At 38.3% G+C, this 20,734-nt stretch overlaps 1 protein-coding gene across 1 annotated transcript in view; it reads right to left on the reverse strand.

Annotated features, from left to right (window-relative positions):
• Positions 1-2,687: 2,687 nt before the first annotated feature.
• The window catches only part of CDC40 (cell division cycle 40), a 43,889-nt gene continuing 25,842 nt past the window's right edge, over positions 2,688-20,734 (reverse strand). Inside the window, exons 6-16 of the mRNA XM_009893630.1 lie at positions 19,366-19,505; positions 18,649-18,745; positions 16,830-16,969; positions 15,188-15,262; positions 14,481-14,526; positions 12,993-13,094; positions 11,576-11,691; positions 11,359-11,492; positions 6,175-6,251; positions 3,842-3,986; positions 2,688-2,935 (exon numbers count right to left, since the gene is read on the reverse strand). Of these exons, the coding sequence (XP_009891932.1) occupies positions 2,758-2,935; positions 3,842-3,986; positions 6,175-6,251; positions 11,359-11,492; positions 11,576-11,691; positions 12,993-13,094; positions 14,481-14,526; positions 15,188-15,262; positions 16,830-16,969; positions 18,649-18,745; positions 19,366-19,505 (1,250 nt within the window). The 3' untranslated portion in view covers positions 2,688-2,757. The remainder of the gene's footprint in view (positions 2,936-3,841; positions 3,987-6,174; positions 6,252-11,358; positions 11,493-11,575; positions 11,692-12,992; positions 13,095-14,480; positions 14,527-15,187; positions 15,263-16,829; positions 16,970-18,648; positions 18,746-19,365; positions 19,506-20,734) is intronic.

Raw genomic sequence — 20,734 nt, forward strand, 5'->3', positions numbered from 1 at the left:
TGGCGAAACATGAAATTGGGAAGATAAGAGAAGGACATGATTCGAGTTAATTAGCCCAGCAAGAAATCTTTTCCCAGGTGGCTGCTGGAAAGACAAGTCTAGACTCGCACCACACAGACACGCGCCGTCTATCCTTGCGCACAGCAAAATAGCTGACAACGTGAGCTTTGGAGTTTGCAACTCTCAAGTCGACAAGACGGAATTATCCTCATAAAAATTCCCCCCGCAGGCTTCAATGCAGATGTGAGAAATTCCACAAAAGATTAACACGGTGACCAACTGAGAGGGACAAAGGATTTTATCTTCAAGTTTCCAGGGGAATTTTGATTCTGGGCTTGTTGCAAACATTTAATCCCAATTCATCAACTCCAGCAGAACCCATTCAGTCAACATTTCCTTTTTTTTTTTTTCCTCCCAAGACAACCCCCAGTATATTACTACAAAAGTTTATACACTTATTTTTATATTTTATATATACTATATATATAAAAAAATAAAAGTTCTGCCTGGTAGGTGACTTGTGGAAAAACACAGCACCAACTACAGAGCCAAGCATTTTGTGTATTATGATTTAAAGGCTTTTAAGCATTTGGGAAAGGTTTTTCTGATGTGGAAGCTAATATACATTCCTGTGAGAAATTTTTGTGTCTGCTCTATTCCTCCTCTCCTCCCCCATTCCCCGTACTTACAAGCTGTTAACGGTCAGGGCACACTGCCACATAGCCATTTAGGAAATGTATTTGAAGGGAGAAAACTGTTCTAAATTATTTCAGCCCACTTTCTCCTGAAGCGGCACCCAGGGCACAGCGCACACCAGAGCTCAGAACCGTGTCGGAAATTCACCTTCTGCGACGTGGCAGCAGCTCACTCCCACCCGCATCCTGAAGAGCCAAGAACAGGAACAGCTTCTTCTCTCCCCGCAGAGGGGATGGTCATCGGGACACACCGGACCGGCTCTTTCTTCTCTCTCTCCAGGCTCTACCGTTTCCTATCTGAGTACCTGCCGTGGGTGGGAGGCTACGGTTACAACCTGTACACCACTTCTGAAAGCGGTCTGTGGAGTTTTTCAGGTGCACAGGGCTACCGAGATGGGAAAGTAAAGAGAAACACGTGAACTCGGTGCAGTTACGTGACAGCACGAACGGACAGTGGAAAGACTTGGGACAGTGGAAATACGGGGTTGGACTAGATGATCTCCAGAGGTCCCTTCCAACCCTAACCATTCTGCGTGATTCTGTGACTCCCAAGCCCAGCTTTAGAGAGTTGGGCTGAAAACGCATAAGCTCCATGTTTGCTCACGAGGGCCTAACTTTAGCAAGTACTGATTGCAACAATACAATGATCTTGTTAATCAATCCTTCCACAACAGGAAAATAAACCAAACCAAAACAAAACCCCACACAAACCCTAAACCAACAAAACCCCCACAAAACCACCACCCCATTTCCTTCCATCTGCACAATTTGAGATTCTTTGCATCTCATCTACAGAAGTGCCTTATCTTCTATCCTGCTGTCAATTAAGGCAATTACTCCTTTGCTATTGTTTATAACTGATGAGCAGTGATTGCCTTTATAGTAAACAATACAGTGTAATTCAAAACTGTAATTAAAGACTGATCGATGGGATAAATTTGTTACATATTTTTATTTCCATGATGTGCTCAAAAAGAGCGTATAGGGAGTTAAAAGGACGTTTTTTCTCTTGCTTCCAGCTTGCACGAGGTTTGTATGAACAGTGCAAGAGAATGAGTTTATGTGAATGCTGGTACAACTGCAAATTAAGATACAAAAGGGTAAGAAATATTTTACATGGACACTGCTAGACAGAAGAATTGAATGAAGATAAGCAGAATTTTTATAAAAAGATTTATTAAAAATAAGTTCTTCAAAGAGAAAAATTGTGATGTATGTACATTAAATTGTCAAAAACTTTATGGGGCTTATAATACAGTGTATTCCAAACTGAACAAGAGACATTCGCTTCTTTTTTTGTTGTTGTTAGTATTTCATGCTTATTGGAAGGTAACAGCATATGGGAAGAGGAGAAATAAAAACCACTTAACACACAACCATTACAAGCAAAATCTTGAAATTGAGGAGTACTTGTAAAGACAAAATTCAGTGATCAGCATGATGCCATTGTTAAATACAGACAGAAACCAAGAGTTTATGAATAGTCTTCAGTTGACACAGTTTACCTGACAACTGCTAGCTTCATTTCTACTGTGAATTAACAGATCTTAGCAAGTGGCTTGGTGCTCTATAAAGACAGAAGGATTTTGGGGACAACAAAATACCACACAAGACCAGGTAAATAAATGCTTCTTTTTCCAGCTCTACTGCAGTAGATATCAAAGGTTTCTTCTTAGGAAAAGAGTTACACAATTGCTAGTTTTCTCCTTTAACTCCCCACATCTCTGACAGCCAGAACCACAAAAATAGTTTTTCTTAAAATTATTTTATTTTACAAGAGTGTTTTGCACAAAAAGAGACATGACAAACTAACACTTGATTCTGCATGCGTCAGATGACCTCAGCTTCTCAATACTCAGAGGTCTTATTTAGAACTATAACCTTTCAGTTATGTCTCCTGAAGATTTCCCATTTTTCAGTGCATATATACAGCTAGCTGAGAACTGCAGTATTACAAACGTAATTGTAATTACAAATTGTAAATTGTAAATTACCCACCCTTACAGCAGAATTCACTCTAATCTCAGATGTATGCAGGACTTACATCTTCGTAGCATCGTCTTTAGTCCCATAGTTTAATAAGACCATCCCAGCCGCATGTAATAACTTTAGATGTTTCGTGTGGATGCCACACTGCACCGATACAGACTTTATCGTGTGCTTTTAATCTGCTGTAGAGTTTTGTTGTCTTCCAGTCCCAGATGTTAAGTTTTCCATCTGCATCTCCAGATATCACATAGCTATATTAAGAGGATTAAAATAAAAGCTGTGTCATGTGTGAAGACTGCATGTATTATAATACTTTTACATTGAGCAATGGAAAAGAGCTTCACCCTGGCTGACAGGCTGCAAACATACCTACCAAAGAATTAGCATTCATGCTGTGCTCTAAAGCGCACAAGTCCTGCAGAAGGTGATTCATCAACTGCGAGGTAAATGTGCTAAGCAATGCAATTATACCATACACTGTGTTACTGGAACTAAAGAGAATACATCAGCAAAAGAGAAAGTGCCAGAAGTTTCTCTAAAATTTATAGACACTGCTCTCCACTTTTTCTTCCAGTTTTGCCAAGGTTATTCTCCACTTTTTACAGTAGTGAGTATCTTATGTATATGCAGTGGTAAACGTATGGGCTTATTACTATGCAAATAGAATGAAAAAGATGGTTCTCTGCACAATAAATGAGGATACCCACACCAGACCTGCAAATTGGGAAAACTGGGCAAGTCCAAATCCCAGGTATTCTGGAGAAGTGCATTATTGCAGGAATAGACTCTGTGCTGCGGACCGTGCAGAAAAAGAGCCAGATGCAAGTCAGAAATGGAAGCCTCCTGTGCTGCACCAGGGCTGGGCAAAACAAGAGGAGTCTCTGGATGCTTTAACAGCAGCGTAAATCATCTTTGTGGAACGGGGAATCTGGACTACATGGACTGTTTTCTAAATGTTGCTCAGAGCAACTGCTGAGTATAACTTAGTCCTACTGAATGACAAGAGCAAACTTTGCATTCTGCTGCTTGGCTAGAGAAGTCTGATGCCGAGTTAATGGAGTGGCCGTGCATCAATGAATGTTGCAGAGGATTTAAAACGAAATTTAGTGTCCGTGCTGGCAAGTTTTAAGACGAAGCTCATTCCCACAAAAACTTACCTCATGTCAGGCGAAAAATCCACTTGACAAGCGTAGCCAGCTACCATGTGCCCTTTGAAAATTTTCTTTTTGTTTAATCTGAATCTGTTCTGAGCTCCAAAAATCAGAATTTGGTTATCCATCGACTGGCAAGCCAACCACTTCCCTACAAACGCAATAAACAAAGGTGGTATCAGAGTGCTGCATCTGAAGAAACAGACTTAACTGGAAAGTTTTAACAGATTTTTATAACTTTTATTGCACTATCTTACTCCAGATTTTCCTTATCTATCAGGGTTCTAGGTAGCAGCTGATATTGCTTCTGCCTGGTACAACAGCCAAGAGGCAAAACCTTATGTTTGACAGGATTTGGGATGCCTATTCCTACAAAATGCACTCGGGACTGTAGAAAAGCTCTGGCTGTTTTAACAATGTGCTGCATCAACCCCATTGACTTACTGATAAGTTTTTAATCTACTAAGGAAGCTTGCTGGCGCACATAATCAAGTAATCCAGATGAGGTGAAAAAACCCCATCTAGCTGCTATCTATTTCATTACCTGTTTTGTGGGGACTCTACGATCGTCACCTTTTATTTTCTTTATGGAAAAAAACTGGTCTAAGGTAGACTCGGGAGTTTGAAAATCCTTATAAATTTTTGCAATTATTTAGTATTCTCTGCCCTAATGGAATACAATTTAATAAAGACATTTTAGTGAAATAAAAACCCCCAGGCTTTTCTAATCTTAAGTCTGTCTATCTCTTTTTGTGTCTTGGCAACGCATTAACTCCTGCCTGAGAATCTAGTGAAGATGATGTGCCACAGAACATCATAGAACAGAGGCTTCTGTCCTGAACTCTTGTGTATCGTCACTGCCTTTACAGTGTTTTATGCAAACAGCGGTAACGTAGAATCATAGAATGTGCTGACTTGACGGTAAATCTGACCACGCTTCCAGCCACTAACTTGGAATTTGAGGGTATTTTTCAGTCTCCCCAAGAAACAAATCAAGTGTGTAGTCAATGCATGTTATTCTCCTCTCCTACTTTTTAAAAGGTCTGCTTCCTGCATCACTCAGAAGGAAAATTTTAATTGATGAGACTCATAAATGAGTGCCCCTAAGCACAAAAGTTCCACATCTGTAAAATTTTCCATTTACTTTTCTTTAAAGGAATCATTCAACTCCAAAATGATGCATGATGTGCCTGGCACAATCTGTAGCATAACTATTCCGAAATAAGTTGTTTTGTGTGATATTGGACTATTTTAGGTCAAGGTAATCTTAGTAAATGTGACAGGTGATGTCTTGAGCTGAAAAGATGACTGCTTCATCCCTAACATCATTTACTGTCTCATCTCAGAAGTCAAATACTCAAATGCTGGCCAGCCGGAACTGGAAAAAGAATAAGAAATCCAATATTTCAACGTGGAAGAATGAGAGGTACTGAAAAACTGGATCAGAATACAGCAAGTTGTGCAATTTCAGAAAGCGGGATTGACATAGGCCAGCTTGGGAAGCTAACATTTTAAAATGCAGCTATCTTTTCCTCCAGAATCTTCCTTTTATATTAGAAACCCACTTCTATTGTTATGAATAAAAAACATATACTGCAAAGCAAATACAATTTGATGCTGATAGCTGGCTGAAAACGTTAGCTGTGCAACAAGTTGATCAGCCACTACTCAGTGTAATGGGACTGTAAATCTGGCAACACTTTAATAATGTTGACATTAAAGCTATTTAATTTTGGCCAAAACAGACAAGAGATTTTTGTCCTGTTAGAAGGATTTTCAGTGATTACTAGAGGCACTAAATCCTTATCCTCTTTCAGTTTGATTCTAATTGAAGAACACCAGTGAAACATTAATACACAGACACACTGAGATAATTTGGGATTTCTCTTGTACAGGAGTTATTTGAGCTATATACAGAACAGAAAGGAACAGCATTAACAGGATCATGTACAACAGCAGTTTCTGCTTTAACGGTGGCACCACAAAGACTGCTGAACTTGCTTAGAACTTTGCAGCCATCGCCAGTTCCCACCATTGTTTATCTTAGTATTTTAAATGCAGCAAAGAGCACATCGTAGCTCTATGAAAAGAAAGAGTCCTTTTGCCCTGTCTGGATGAAGATCTAAAATTAAATTGATAGAGTTATCCTGATATAACCCTTCATTTTGACAGACTTCTTGATCAAAACCAGATCCAGTCCAATGTTGGAATAAGGCACACACTGATTTGGGGGAGGGGTAGTGTGGGGTGATGAGGGATGCAACACGGCAACATTACAGAGATATAGTCGGTAAGACAGTGTAAACTAGGCCTAAGAAGGCAATAAAGTGTTAACCTACCATTTGGAGACAAAGTCACGGCTGGCATCGAATGCATACTTGGCTCAGCTATGTACTTGAAGTCTACAGGAATGTCCCTGCAAAAGGAAGAAGTATGTGTTTTATGAAGACATGGAGATGTTCCAAAGAGCTGCCTCCAGTCAGCTGATTTACTCCGTCACTGAACCTCAGACAGCGTATGCTGGTGTCCAAAGGAAAAATGTGCAAAAGCTCAAAAATATTATGAATGCCCACCTAGAGAGCTCCAGCTGCGGAGCCATGTACAGGATAACCTCTGATAGAGTGCATTTACCCTAATCAAATGACCCAGAGTCTAAAGCACAATCATAATTCCAATTGTTAAGAGTAAAACTGTAACACAAAGACACTCTATTGCCTCCAGTTTAACTGCAGCTCCTAAAAAATTCTTACATAGGTAGCAAGAATAGACTGATACATGCATCTACTTTATCGGAATGTCTTACTGACTTGAGTTTTAACTAGAATATTTCTGCCTTTTCTTTAAAAAGAAAAAAAAAAAGAAAACGGGAGTCTCTCTCTCTGACAATGCTCTTTTCTTCCTGATCTCCCCAAACGGGATACCAACCAATTCCAAATGTACACTGCTGAACTGAACCTTGAACTCATACAGGTCTTGACTGCATACAGGACTGTGCCAGTGTACGCTGAGAACATACACTGGCACGTGCAAAGGCCTAGGGAAAAAAACGAGTACAGTCTAAGCCTTACTCTTCAGAACCGCCAAACACTATATAAATTGAATTACTAACAGGCTGTGCATATTCATAGTATTCCTCATACCCTACACTAGAAGACTGCTAAAAAGGGAAGGCATGCGCATGTCTTTCTCATTAAGCAAAAGGAATCTCCAGCAGAACATAGATTTGATCGATGTATTTAGCAGAAAATGCATGTGAAATGTTCTGTAGCAACATTAATTAATACAAAGGGGATGGTTATGACTCCATTGTTTAATTCACACTGTAGAAAGGCTGCTGGGACACAATCAGAGCTGAGAGCGTGGGTGGCTGCCTTGTACTAGTTGACTGAGCTTTGTTGGATGGCAATACGGTCGACATTACCAAGGTAATTACAAATCTATTTTATTGCGGAGTAAGTTATTTCCCCTCATCATATTAAGCAACGTGCACATGGGCAGCAGGGTGAGGAGCGGCTCTGTTGTCAGGAAGCAACGCAAATGCTCCTGAAAGTTAAATGTTAATATCATCTACCCTTCAGAATAAGAAGGGCAACCCCATTAATACGCTCTGTTGATAAGAGCATGCACAGGGATAGCTGGCTTCCAAACAGGCACACCTAAGACTACTTTTGGACAGTAAACCTGAAAAGGAATAACAAAAAGACCACATAATCTCTGAGGCTGACCAACACGACAGCACAGGAAGCGCAGCCCCCCCGTGCCCCATTCCACCCTTCTGCATCAATACCCAAACAGCTTCAAACCCCACCGCAACAGGACCCAAGGTCATCGCTGCGGTAAGGCCAGATCCTGATCAGCTCCCACCGTCCAGCATTCCCGGAGCCCACACTGGTCATGTGGAGTCCTCGATGCCAGGTAAAAGCAATCCCACAGGAAGCCCCATTAAAAAAAGTCTCATCGCAGAAGATGCTTCTCCAATGCTGAGTTGTACTGCAGTGAAGAATTTAAATGCAGCACAGGTTGTCCTGCCTTCTCTCCCTTTACATATGAAGGCAGGCTCATCTACCGCAATTTATTCAAGACAGCTCTGCTTTATGTTGAAACCTACCAGACACACTTAGGACAACTGCATGATACACTGCATTAAACTATTAGGCAGAATAAAGAGATACATTTATGTTCCACATTTGCTTCCGGTCAAATTGCTAAATAAGTAGTATCAGCCTGCTCCCTTAAAAAAAAAAACTCAAAAAAGAAAAATTACCAAAAAAGATGCTGTCATGGTTGCCTGACCTCAAAACTCATGTGATATATTTTTTGTTCAAATTTTTAAATTTAAAGATCTTCAAGTCCTTTCCCCACTTCTGAAGGGCTGAAAAGTTTTCAATATCAAAAGTACTAACTGCTGGGGTTCTAATTCTTCCCCAAGCAGGAGAGAGAAAAATCCTTTTAAAGAAAGAAGAGGAAAAAAAGCCCACCAAAACATAAACCCCAAACCCAACCCAATCCAATTTTCGGATCTACACATCATGAAGAGTTCTCTCGGGAAACTACAGTATCTTTACCAGGAACGATGGAGAGAAAAGGCCTGCTGGGGGTCACAGCTTTACAGAGATGACAAGCCTCCTAGGCCTGTCAGGATAATAACTAAGCCACCACTGTACAGGTCTTGCTTTGCTAGCTGACTTGAAGGTAAAAGGAAATAAAAGCCTCCAAGGTCAATTGCCCAAATCTTTTCACTGTTTATCCAAGTAGGATCAGAGACAGACAAAGACAAAACAACATTTTGCATTGCTAGAAGAAAGAACACAGAATATGATACCCATGCCAACTTTAATATCCCTGCTGTAATGACACAACCACATGAAACATGAAAGCAGACAAATGTTAAAGTGCTCCGATTAAGATTCCTACAGAAACAGTGTAATCTGCAAGAGTCTGTGCTATACTTGCAGTCTGAACTTTCAGCAACCAACCAACTGCAATTCAGCGCACAGCACAGGGAAATCTATGCATGGGATTAACTCTTGGGGAAAGGATATTTAAATTCTCAGGGGAGAAGTTCCTCACTGTGATGAAGTCTGACAAGGCATCCCATTACCAGCTCTGGCCAAGTCAAAGTGTTTACAAAACATACTACAAAATTCCTCTAGACAATTGCAACTAAGCAGTTAGACCAGCTTTAATTACCGGCTTTTAAGGCCATACTCAAGTCATAATTACTTCTGCTTTGTTTCTGTAGGATACTGAAGAAATATTGTGCTGAAGAACATATGAAGAAACATGCCAAAAGGTGAAGCAGCCAAATCACTCTAAGTTGCAAATAATTTTCCTGATGAACTTAGGAAAAAGGGATGTGAGGTGCAGCATGAAATAATTTCCCACGGAAGTTTTCAAGCTCGAAAAGCTTCTGTAGTTAATATATTAGCTTAGTTTTAGCGCATTGTAAAAATCTGGATCTTGAAATTATAGAAATATGCCTACAGACCAATTAACATCTATCATGGCAGGCTGTGGAGAAAGATTTTCAAGTCGTGCCTAGGAAGACAGCATTACATTTGCTTTTTATAAAATCAAAAAAAATCCCCGACGACTGTATTACAGAATATTGCCTACAATGGAGTTGCCTATTATCCAAACAAGGGAGGTCTTTCTTCAGCGTTACCGTAATATAAATTTTTTTTCTTCAGTACATATTTTTTTCTTCAGACAGAAAAAAACTTCTGCTACTGGAACAATTGGGTTGCGATGTTCCCATGCCAGAACCTTTTTGCCTTTCCTGCTCTTCCCCACTGAGTGACTAAATCCACCCACTTCGCTATTTATTTCAGCCATCAACACAAAGCTCACAAAACAAGGGCAGTTCAATCTCAAGGAAATAACAGATTTGTACAAGTGAGATCCTCCTCCCACTTGCCAGAGAGGAGACACTCCTTACCAGATATGATGTTGTAAAGATTTTTTCTTTTTGGAGCTCAGTAAATACATGGATCCAATTATGAAACACTGAACAGAGGCCCTCTTGGAGTGACATATGGTGACAGCATTACATGTCTAGCCTAAGATTGGGTTCCCAGACTTTGGTCATTACCACTGCTGCTACTGGCAACGATAGCAGCCGATCACAGACATTCTGAGGGTTTTGCTGGCTGTTTGGGTAACATTCCAATACCACAGATTGGAGTCCCTTGTCTAGGTTTAGAAAAAAGAAAAAAAAAAAAGGCTAGGAAGGAACTGATGAGTCACAGAGCGGTTGAACTAGTATCCATATTGTACAACAGCTTTGCATGTGTGAATGGCAAAATGAAATGGATACCTAAAGATACGGGAGCGATTATTTCAAAAAGAAATTTGAAATCCTAGAGAAATCTTAAAAGTCCTAAGCTGAAAATCTTAGTACCTAGAACCCTGAGGAAAACATTTCAGATAGGAGAGATTTGGTTTCTACCAAGATGTGTTAAAAATCGGAAGCCATTTAAAATGATGTTTTTATGAATTTCTTAGATAGACTTTCACTTATTCATACTGTGGGTATCAATGATTGCCGAAAAACCCAGACTACCAGAAAACCAGAAATGAAGCTATACTAAACTAGTGATTTCATACATGGGCCAAATATTATATAATACTATGCATATCCAAATTCAAAGCTTTCAAAACCAACACACACTAATATAACAGAGCAAACATTTCTTTAAAAGCTTAATTGAAGGGCTAATACACCCTTGAGGAAAGGAGAGAACAGAGATCACTAATAGAGTGTGGTGTGCTTCAGGCTGACAGGGCTTATGCTTTCTTTGGGGGAGAAGGAAATCTGTGAAGTGTCTCAAGTACTAAGCCAGGAAGTGTTGGTTAGTATTCAGGAACGTGATAGGAAGCAACTAGTTTTAAAGATTAAAATCTCTAGAGAAATTATTCTAAAAGATACACTATTAAGATAAATTATTAATAATTGATGCTAAAAATAAGTACACCCCAATGCACATATAAAATCTGCACCAATAAAACAGATGCTATTTAAATCATTTTATTTTGCATACAGTGATTTAGGTTTTTTAGGCTTTAAAAACACTTCTCAAATATTGCAGTGCAGTAGGGCAGTAAGCTAGGGATGGTAATTAGCTATTAGACATTAAGAATGATTTCAAAGACATTGAAAGTATTATACTAAGATTTTGGAAGGGATGTTTCCTTTCACTGGACAAAAATGTTTAAGAACTATGACCCATGCTAGACTGAGTGACGGTATGCAGGAGTTTGCAGAGTATATGCCCAACTTCAACAGTTATCAGAAATTAGCACCAACAATAGCTGGACTGTTCTGGTTCTACTTTGTTGTGAAACGTTTTAGCTACTGCATATGTAATCACATAAAAATTTGTAGAAATTTAAATTCAGCTCTTCCTCAGCTACCTGGAACTCAGAACACTCCAGTGTCCTATGTGCTATGTATACTTTTAAAAATACACTCTCAAGTTTCCTTATAATATACTTCAAGTTAAAATTCAAATTTTTAAACTTACCATTCCCAGACTCTTAAACTCTTGTCATCAGATGTACTCACAAACCTCCTATTTTCATCCACAAACACAATGGTGTTGACAGCTCCCAAATGCCTATCGTATTCCTGCACAATCTCACCACTTCGAATATCCCACTACAAATAAAAACGTCAGAATAAGACCTTGTTTGTTACTAATGATTGTAATTTTTAGGGGAAGAGACATTAAGTAGACATACCTGCACAATTTTCTTATCTGACATTCCTGCAACAAAGAGATTTTGTTTATCTTCATCAGGATTGAACTTGACACAATAAGGAACCTTCCTGTTTGTGAATCTTGAAATACATTGCCCTGCAACAGACAAGCCATTCATAGTGCATCAGGTTGGAAGTTCTATGGGCTGATTAGTCCTTTGCAGATATTGATAAAACCCATTCATTTTAGTTATACTTTACTAACAGAAGGAAATACTTGTTTTAAAGTCTGTGAGAGGATTAGAGGATAGAATTTACCCTGCTCTTTGATTATACTTTCTTCCACATGTTTGCATGTGTGCACCCGTATAAACACATACACGTACAAACCGTTCCATACCTTTATTACAGCTTTCCAAACAATATAACTGCTCAGTACCCTGGATGTCATCAAGGACATCAGGACTGGTCAGGCTATCACGAGCTGACCACTGTCTTTGCAAAGCATAACCTCCTTAGGTTCAGAGGTCTTCTTGACAAGAGACTTAAACTCAGGCAAGAATTCCTCAATCCTAAGCCTAGAAAAGGATAACAGTAATCCAACTGCAAAACAAACCACTGACCTCTTCTCAAGCCTCAGCCATAAATACCCTGATTACCTGTGATCTGTAATTTACAGGAGCCTGTTTTAATCCAAAAGCTCAATACATTTTTCACGTGTCTAAATAACTGAGTTCAGATTCAGCACCGGAGAATTTGACTTTTGACCTTTCTGGCTGTCACCTGTATGAGACTAGTGACACTGCTAACCAAAAAAGCTAATGTCTTTTTCAAACATGGAAACTTCCTGTCTTAGGAATAGACTTAAATCTAAAAGAACACTGACAAAAATCTATCCTGTATCTTTTTAGCTTAAGAAACTATTTGGAGCGGAATGTTACAGAGCATCTCCCAGGCAGTTCTGTGACAGCATCAGCCCTACCCTTCGCTACCTATACCAGCAGCTCCATTTCCACCACCTTTTCTTATTTGAAGTGCTCTTCAAGTTCAGGTTAACCGAAAGATCAAGCAATGTAATTCTTCAAAATTAAGCACATTTAGGTCTAAAGTGTGATTTCGTTACTTAATTTTATGCCTGTAAATGTAAACATGCAATTAACTGATTTGGTAAAATCTTGTCTTTTTTGCTGAAAATTGTTCTAGCATTACAAATAACTATCAAACATCTCAAATAAAAAGGTACATGAAATACAGGTATATAGGTAGTGTCAATTGCACCATTACAGATAACAAAACATTTAGGAAACAAAGACTATTCATCCTATAATGAAAGCCTGAACATTGAACTACCAGACAATATTGAGGACAACCGGAAACACCCTGACTGATAATATACCTTGATATTTACTATTAATTAAACATAGTGCCAAATAACAGCGTCTACAAATACAAGCCCACCTGTTTCAGTGTCCCAGAGTTTCAGATAGCGGTCATATGCAGCACTAAGAAACCGAGTGCCAGCATTATTAAAACAGATGTCTCGAACAGCTTTACTATGTCCTACAAGATAGAAAAAAAAGATGTGATTAAAAACTTTTATCCATTCATGCATTGTTTTTTTTTTTTTAAAAAAAAAAAACGTTATTCAAGTTAAATGCTCCAGTCTTTAGCATTGCAAAGAGAACAAGCAAACCACTTACTGAAGTTCTTCATGAGCACTAGTAAAGAATGATTCGAGTGAGAAAGTAACTCCTAAAGCATGATGAGAATAAAAACCCCAAATCCCCACACCTCTAAAGCACTGGAGAGAGAAACAATAGCATTGCACAGAACCAACCACTGTGCCTCATTCATAAATTGTTACACAAGCAGAACTTTAAGTACTGTTGGCTTCAAAGATGGTTCTGGTCACAGCTAAGAGCTGCAAGAGAAGTTTAAAACACTGTAATAAAAGCCAACATTTTATGAAAAAGAAGAGAGACAAACAGTACAGGAGATACATTTATAGGAGAAACATTTAAAATCAGAAAACAGGTATGAAATATAGGAAATATCAGATCAGAAAATTAAGAATGCTTTTATCTCGTTAACCTTGGTACCCCTCAACCTCAATCTGACCACTGCATCAGACTTGTAGGAGATCTCTTTAGTTAAAACATTGGCACAGTAACTTAAATATAGCAAAATAGCTGGTGAATCTGGTTGATAATAAAGACCTTTTGAGAAAAACAGTCAAACTGTTCAGAAAGAGCAGTCTATTGAATGAGAACCTTTTTTGAGCCATCATTTTTGCCACACTGCTGTCATCAGAAGTATTAGGTGAAAAAAAAGACGTCTTTGTTGTTGCTCAACATATATTCACTCAGCGTTCTAGAAATGTTCCCATTTCAAACGGAGAATCAGCTGCTTTTGTTCTGTATTCAAGGCTGCTAAGAAGTTTATATTTCTCTCTCTCAGCCATCTGCTTTATAAAGCACCTGTTACATGAACAAAGATGGCACCTGAACCTAAAAAAAAAATCCCCATGCTTTTGCACTAGAAACTCAGCACAGAAAAGACCACCTATTTAAGATCATCACAGCATGAGATGCCCTCACTGCATAAATACAGTGGGCTGCTGTTCTCAACATGAAGATGGGGCAATTTAATTTCACAATGTTGCCTTTGGAAAGGAGTCTTGCATAAAGTATTGATGACTGCAGTACGCTAATGTTTTGTTTTAGGGGTTGTAAGGTGTTATACATCAACATTAAGTTGCCTGGAATAATGACAAAGGTTCACTAAAAACGTGCACCTTTTTCAATTCTTATTGCCGAGATCACACTGAATACCATTTGCCTTGGTTGCCTACAGGTCCTCTCTATGATAAAGTAATACGCTAACCTAAGGCATATCCTTCCATGAAGTTGTTTTAAATATACATCAGTTTAAAAAAAAGACTATTACCAATAAATGTTCGCAGACATCTTCGATCACCGTATACTTCCCATAGCTTGGAAAAAAAAAGGGATAGGGAGAAAAGATGTCAATTGTTAAACAATAATGATGCTGAAATTAAGTGCAAACATATATGGCAACATCTTTTAAGAAACTAATTACAAACATATGACATCTACTGATTAATCACAACTATCTACCCAGGAATCCACAAGAATGCCGTCAGCTGCTTGTTAGCAAAACCCCCTTAAAACAACAAAAAACCCCATACCATAGTCCACTTTAAAGCCCTAAGGTTTTGCTAGTGAAAAAAAATAATCAGCAGCTTTCTAATATGATGTATGCTGGACTAAATGAGATTAGTTCAAGACCACAAATGCTTTGGTAAGACACTTCAGCAGAAACCTATTGCTACTTGTAAAATCAGGCTTTGCAGAAAATGAATTATTATAATAACAGAGACGATAACCTGAGGAACTTGTGACCTTCTAAATGCTATTACTAAATGATTAATACTGTTCTAACACCCACAGTATTGCGTATTATTTCTTTCTTTGTTCCAACAAATTTATAATTTAATATTCAAGTGAGAAAAATAAAAGTAACAGACAAAAGGTACTTGCTAGAAGTATCAAACGTTTAAGTATTCTAAAATGCATTTTATGTATTCAATTATGGTACAAAATATATACATGAAACCAGAAAAAATAACTCACCTTAATTTTGCAATCCATAGAGCAAGACAACAGTATATGCCCAGAGAGAGGAAACAATCTAACTGCACTGACACCCTGTAAATAAGGACATAATTAAACAGTAAGTGGAGCATCTAGATATTTGCTCAGTTCACTTGCCCTCTTTTCTAAGCAAAAAGCTAAAGCTTATCTTCACAAAACATACAGATACTGTATCTTGAAAAGAAATAACCTATCCACATTCCATTTTAGAAACAGCGATGCCTTCAGAACAATTGTTATTGGCAACAAATTGATTTGCTTCAACAGCTGTATTTATACCCTCCTTCAACACTTACACCATTACTGTGGTAAACACAGCACAGAAATACAAATTATGGGTTTGGGTGACTGTTTCTGTATACCAAGCCTTTCCAGCTGGGGCAGGTGAGGAATTTTTCCACAAAAACCCGTTTCTGGCCAGCTCCATTTCTTACATATACTACCAGTGGCTTCTACCCACTGACTCAAGATTCCCTGGGCTCAGCATCTTCCCATCTATCTGCATTTCAGGTACTCTTCCAGAGGAATTGCAAAGAACCACCAAGTACTCATAGTGTGATGTGCCTTCTTTCAATTTCATGTCAATTACTCTATTCATACTCCGTCCAGCTCCTCCCACCCCTAGTTACAGTGGGGTGCTTTATCCTCTCTATTATGGTCTACTTATATCCCCCAGCTTTTCTACATTTGTTAGTCCATCTTTCTTTTGCATCTCTTATCAATACTGTTACTCATCTCTTGTTTGAAGGAAAAGGCTATTTCATGCATCAGTCTGTTCTAATAGGATAATAGGCAGAGGAATGACTAGAGCTTTGGGGAGGAGATGTTATTCTGGAAACCACTGATAGTGGCAGCTACAAGCTCTTTGATGCAGCAATCATTAAAGAAGAATTCAGAGTTGTGACTCAACTAAAAAGGGGTAAAAGCTAAAAGCATGCCCTGTGTCCTCCTTTCTTCCATCTTTCAGATATCATTAAGGTGCTGTCCATTGCAGCACAGCATATTCCCCTCAAGCAATACTGAAAATGAAAGACAAAAGTAGCAGGAAATTGAGTATAAGCTTTACAGACCTGATCAGTGAAACACTTTTTTAATACCAAAATTATGTACATCGTTATGGGCTCTGGCACAAGAAGAAACTGTAAATGTTAAGTAGCATCATCAAAGAAAACTCTTAAGAAGGCACGCCTCTCAAAGGTAATAGCTGTACTTGTGAATCCTGTAATGCTGATGCATCACAAAACCAATGTAACTTTTCATAAGTTTGATATGAAATACCTCTTAAGTACTTTTACTGTAAAAAGAAAAAAAAAAAGCATTTTCGGGGATCTCTAGAATTAGCCTTACTTTTATTCACGTGGTAGTTTAGGAAATAACTCCAAATCCCACAGAAGTCACTGAATATTTGTCCCCTTAAAGGAGGTCAGGAAGTCACTACGTTAATGAAAAAGTATATGCAGGCAAATACCTTGTGTGAGCATCTAATGCAACCAACTACATGCATAATGTGGTAAAGACGAAAATACTCCTTCCGTCTACTGATACTTCAGTTTCATATAAGTTACTCGCTTCAGACACAAAGTGAAGTGGGTTTTTATGATGCACAAACACAACTTCCTACCTTTGTATGTCCTGACCACACATGGATTTGTTTCTTTGGAAGATAGCATTTCTCAGGTGGCACTGTAGAACGAAGATTAACTCCAACATCTTGTGGGACGTGAAGATAAGATCTCCCCTGATAGTCATACATTTCCTTAACTGAAAGGTAAACGCAGAATCCTGAGAATCCAAGAGCCTGTATTTTAAGAGGTTATAATCTTCAAAAGGCTCAACAGCCACACACAATTAAGATTTTTCTCAACACAGCTGTTCTGCTGTGAAGTGTGTGTGTGTGTGTGTGTGAGAAAACCCCGCTTCATAGGACACAGATGTGAAATCTTATTTAACATCAGTTGAGCTCAAATTAAGTCATTTCAGCAAAATCTGCTCGGAATCTGATAATACGAATATTAAGACAATCTCTCCCCTGCACATCTTCCTCATCATCATCAAAGAGCAAGAGAGTTTCTCAGGACAACAAGGGTTTGCTTACACAAACTCTACACGGATTCTAATGTGCAACTCTAACCCTGGCGTTTGTTTGCAATTCACTTTCCAGCCAGGTCTGTGCTGTGTCAGTCACGTCAACAGAATTAGAAACTAGAGAAAAATAGATCCATTTGGCCAGTGTGAACCAATATTGGTCAGCAGTAGCCAACAGCTGCTCTTTAATGAGATTTAAGAAGTGACCGGACAGTCAGACATGCAGGGATGCATTGTGCCTGGAAACAGATACTTCACAGTAGACTTGCGTTGGATAACCATGACATTAACCTGTGCACATATTAATTTCTCAGTTTCTGGGATATTGTTATGGCAGTTTTGGTTGTACAAGTGACCTCCCACACAGTACCCTTGTTTACACATCATCTACGAAATGGCATATTTCGGGAATGTTTGTGTTTGAAAAGATTAAAGTTTATCTTGTGAGGTCTTCCACTGTGAAATTTTAGGCAGAGACCATGAAAAGTTGGATACAAAATAATTATTCTATAGCAGGCTCAATGGCTAATATTTCAGGTTTGTTATGCTCATCGCTATTCAATAAATATTGTTGTGATCTACTATATATAAACAGCATGAAGTACTAATGTCAGCAATGCCTATCTGACAGCCACTACTTTAACGCATATAAGAAATGATGCTCCAGCTTGTGCATGTAGGCCTGGCCGTGGAAAGAGACTGGGTTTACCTAACTATCTGTGCCAAGCAATACAAGGCAGGACTGTTTTGCATGCAGAGAGTTGAAATAATAGTTTCCAAAAATCACGTAATTTTACTTCCTAACCAAACCATTTTCTTTGCAGGTACCACATGCTATAGGCTTCCATAGGGTAATTATTTGATACACAATTATTCCTGGTATGACAGCAAGAACATTTCCATTAAGAATTGAGGAAGTATAAAGTCCAAGTGATTTTCTAAATTGTGAGTAAGCCGTAACTCAAAGCACTACCTGCTGATGAAAGTACCAACACATAAAACGGCAGTAATTCTGAAGTTGAAACTAAGCCAAACTCACAGCTTTACAATGTTTGCTCTGTAAAATAGGAAAGGGATATGTGCATCTAGTACCACTAAAAATAAATAAATAAAACCAGTACCCTGAAAGATGACATTTCCACACTGCTCTTCACAGTATGAAGTGGAACTAGTCCAAGTTTATCTCTTTCCCTGTCCTTTACGCTTATGCCTGTGAGCGCTATTATCTCTAATACAGAAACATCAAGGTGCCTCAGCAAAACTGCTGAGGCTGTGTGCCATTCTTACTAATTAACACAGCAGGCAAGGAAACACAGTGAGCAAGAAAATGAGAACAGGCAGGAAGATGCCATTACCATGTAATATAGTCTTCTCCTCTCCAGGTTTATCATCTTCTAGTTTTCCTCTCTTCTGCCTCTTAGCTGTTATTTCATCCAACTCTTTCTGTTCTTCCTGGAAAAATAAAACATGATCTTGACTTTTAAAAATTCAGCGTTCAGAATCATGTAACAAAATCCAGAACTGCACTACTGTTTACTTACTATTAAGAATACATTTATTTCCTAAATGAGATTAGAAATATTTCTAAGCATCAGTAAAGAGAATACCTTTATCAAAAACAGAATAATGTAAAAAAAGTGATGTCTGCTGAAAAGCATGGAATATTATCTTTTTATTCACAGACTACAGCTAAGCATCACTGACTGAACAAAAAGGATGTTTGTTGGTTGGAGAGGGTTTTTTTTGAGGTTTTTGTGTTTGGTTTTTTAATTTATTTTATTTTTTAAAAAAGTTTTACTTTCGGTTCTTTTCAAGCTGCTTCTGTTTATAAACATCTTTTAATTAGACTCTACACGCAGATACAATTAATTGTATTTCCAAACATCCTTGCAAATAATTGAATGGAGAATATTCAGAACACCTTATTTGGACAAATTACCTGAAATGTTTCTATCACCCTAAAACATAGCACAGACCTTCTGCTTGGAAAAACTACTAGTGCAGCTGAATCTCTGTTAAAACCACTGCGATGTACTAACAATTTGTATCTATTGCATTGAAGTAGTACTTACTTCTGATGGTTTGGCTACTTCTTTTTCATCAACATACTTTGCCCATGGTCCCAGAAAACCATCAATATTAGATGCATCATTCTCCTTGAATTTCTTCCTTTTTTCAATTTTCTTTTGTCCTGTTTCAAACACTGTTAAACCTGAAGAAAGAAACAATACACTGCCTAGCTGCTAACACAGAATACAACATCACAGGTCATATCATAGTCAGTTTAAAAGAAAAAAACACCACCACCGCTTCTTCCAATACACACAGCAAAACAGAAAAAACATTTGAGCAAAACTGGCCAAAGTATCACTAACTTTTCTAACTGTGAACACTGCTAACTATGTACGGTAACAGAGGAACCACTTCAACTGTGTGTCATGGTCTGTCAGAGTATTTAACCATGCAGGTACCCATGCATTTTTCACAATATGTCTGCAGACTGTATGAATGCATCAATTTTCATACTTCAAACAGTGCAGTGTTTGAAAGAGTAGAGTCCTAACAATTGGCTTCTGATCCCCCTCACCTCTCTCAGTTTATAATAAAAACCACCCAACCCCAAAATAAGACAAGTTTCCCAAAGCCCCAACCGTGTATGTAAATCTAGTAAAAAGTCATAGAATGATAGAATGGTTTGGCTTGAAAGGGACCTTTAAAGGTCATCTAGTCCAACCCCGCTGCAGTGAGCAGGGACATCTTCAACCAGATCAGGTTGCTCAGAGTCCCGTCCAACCTGACCTTGAATGTTTCCAGGGATGGGGCACCTACCACCTCTCTGGGCAACCTGTTCCAGCGTTTCACCACCCTTGTTGTAAAATTTTTTTTCCTTATTTTCAGTCTGAATCTCCCCTCTTTTAGTTTAAAACCATTATCCCTTGTCCTATCGCTACAGGCCCTATTTAAAAGTCTGTCCCCGTTGACACGGTCATCTCACTCCAACCACTCACTATCTTGTTCTTTCATATAAATGCTAGCTTTTCACAAATGCTATCCCCTCAGAATTTCATTGCTAAAAACCAATAAGTATAAATATGGGATTAAAAAAAATTAAAGTTAAAAGCTGTTGAAGTAATGACTTAAAAAGGTTTTCCAAAGGTTGCATACGCGCAATTTTCAAACAATGATTTCCAACAGCATCAGTAATATTCACCTAGTGCAAAGGAGCCAAAAAAGAGCTTTGTATAAGCACAGGGAAATAGGCAATGTAAAAATTAAAGTAATGATCATATGATTGAATTGTACATTAATGAAGCTTTCTTAAAATAAATTACTAAAATTCCATTATGAAAAGGTTAGGTTTTTATTTCTGAAATTACTTCATCTTAGCCATTTCTGACTAATACTTGTAGCTGCTATACCAAAGTAAGTCTCTCCTACTTT

Source organism: Charadrius vociferus, unplaced genomic scaffold, assembly GCF_000708025.1.
Source record: "Charadrius vociferus isolate BGI_N301 unplaced genomic scaffold, ASM70802v2 scaffold359, whole genome shotgun sequence".
NCBI lineage: Eukaryota > Metazoa > Chordata > Aves > Charadriiformes > Charadriidae > Charadrius > Charadrius vociferus.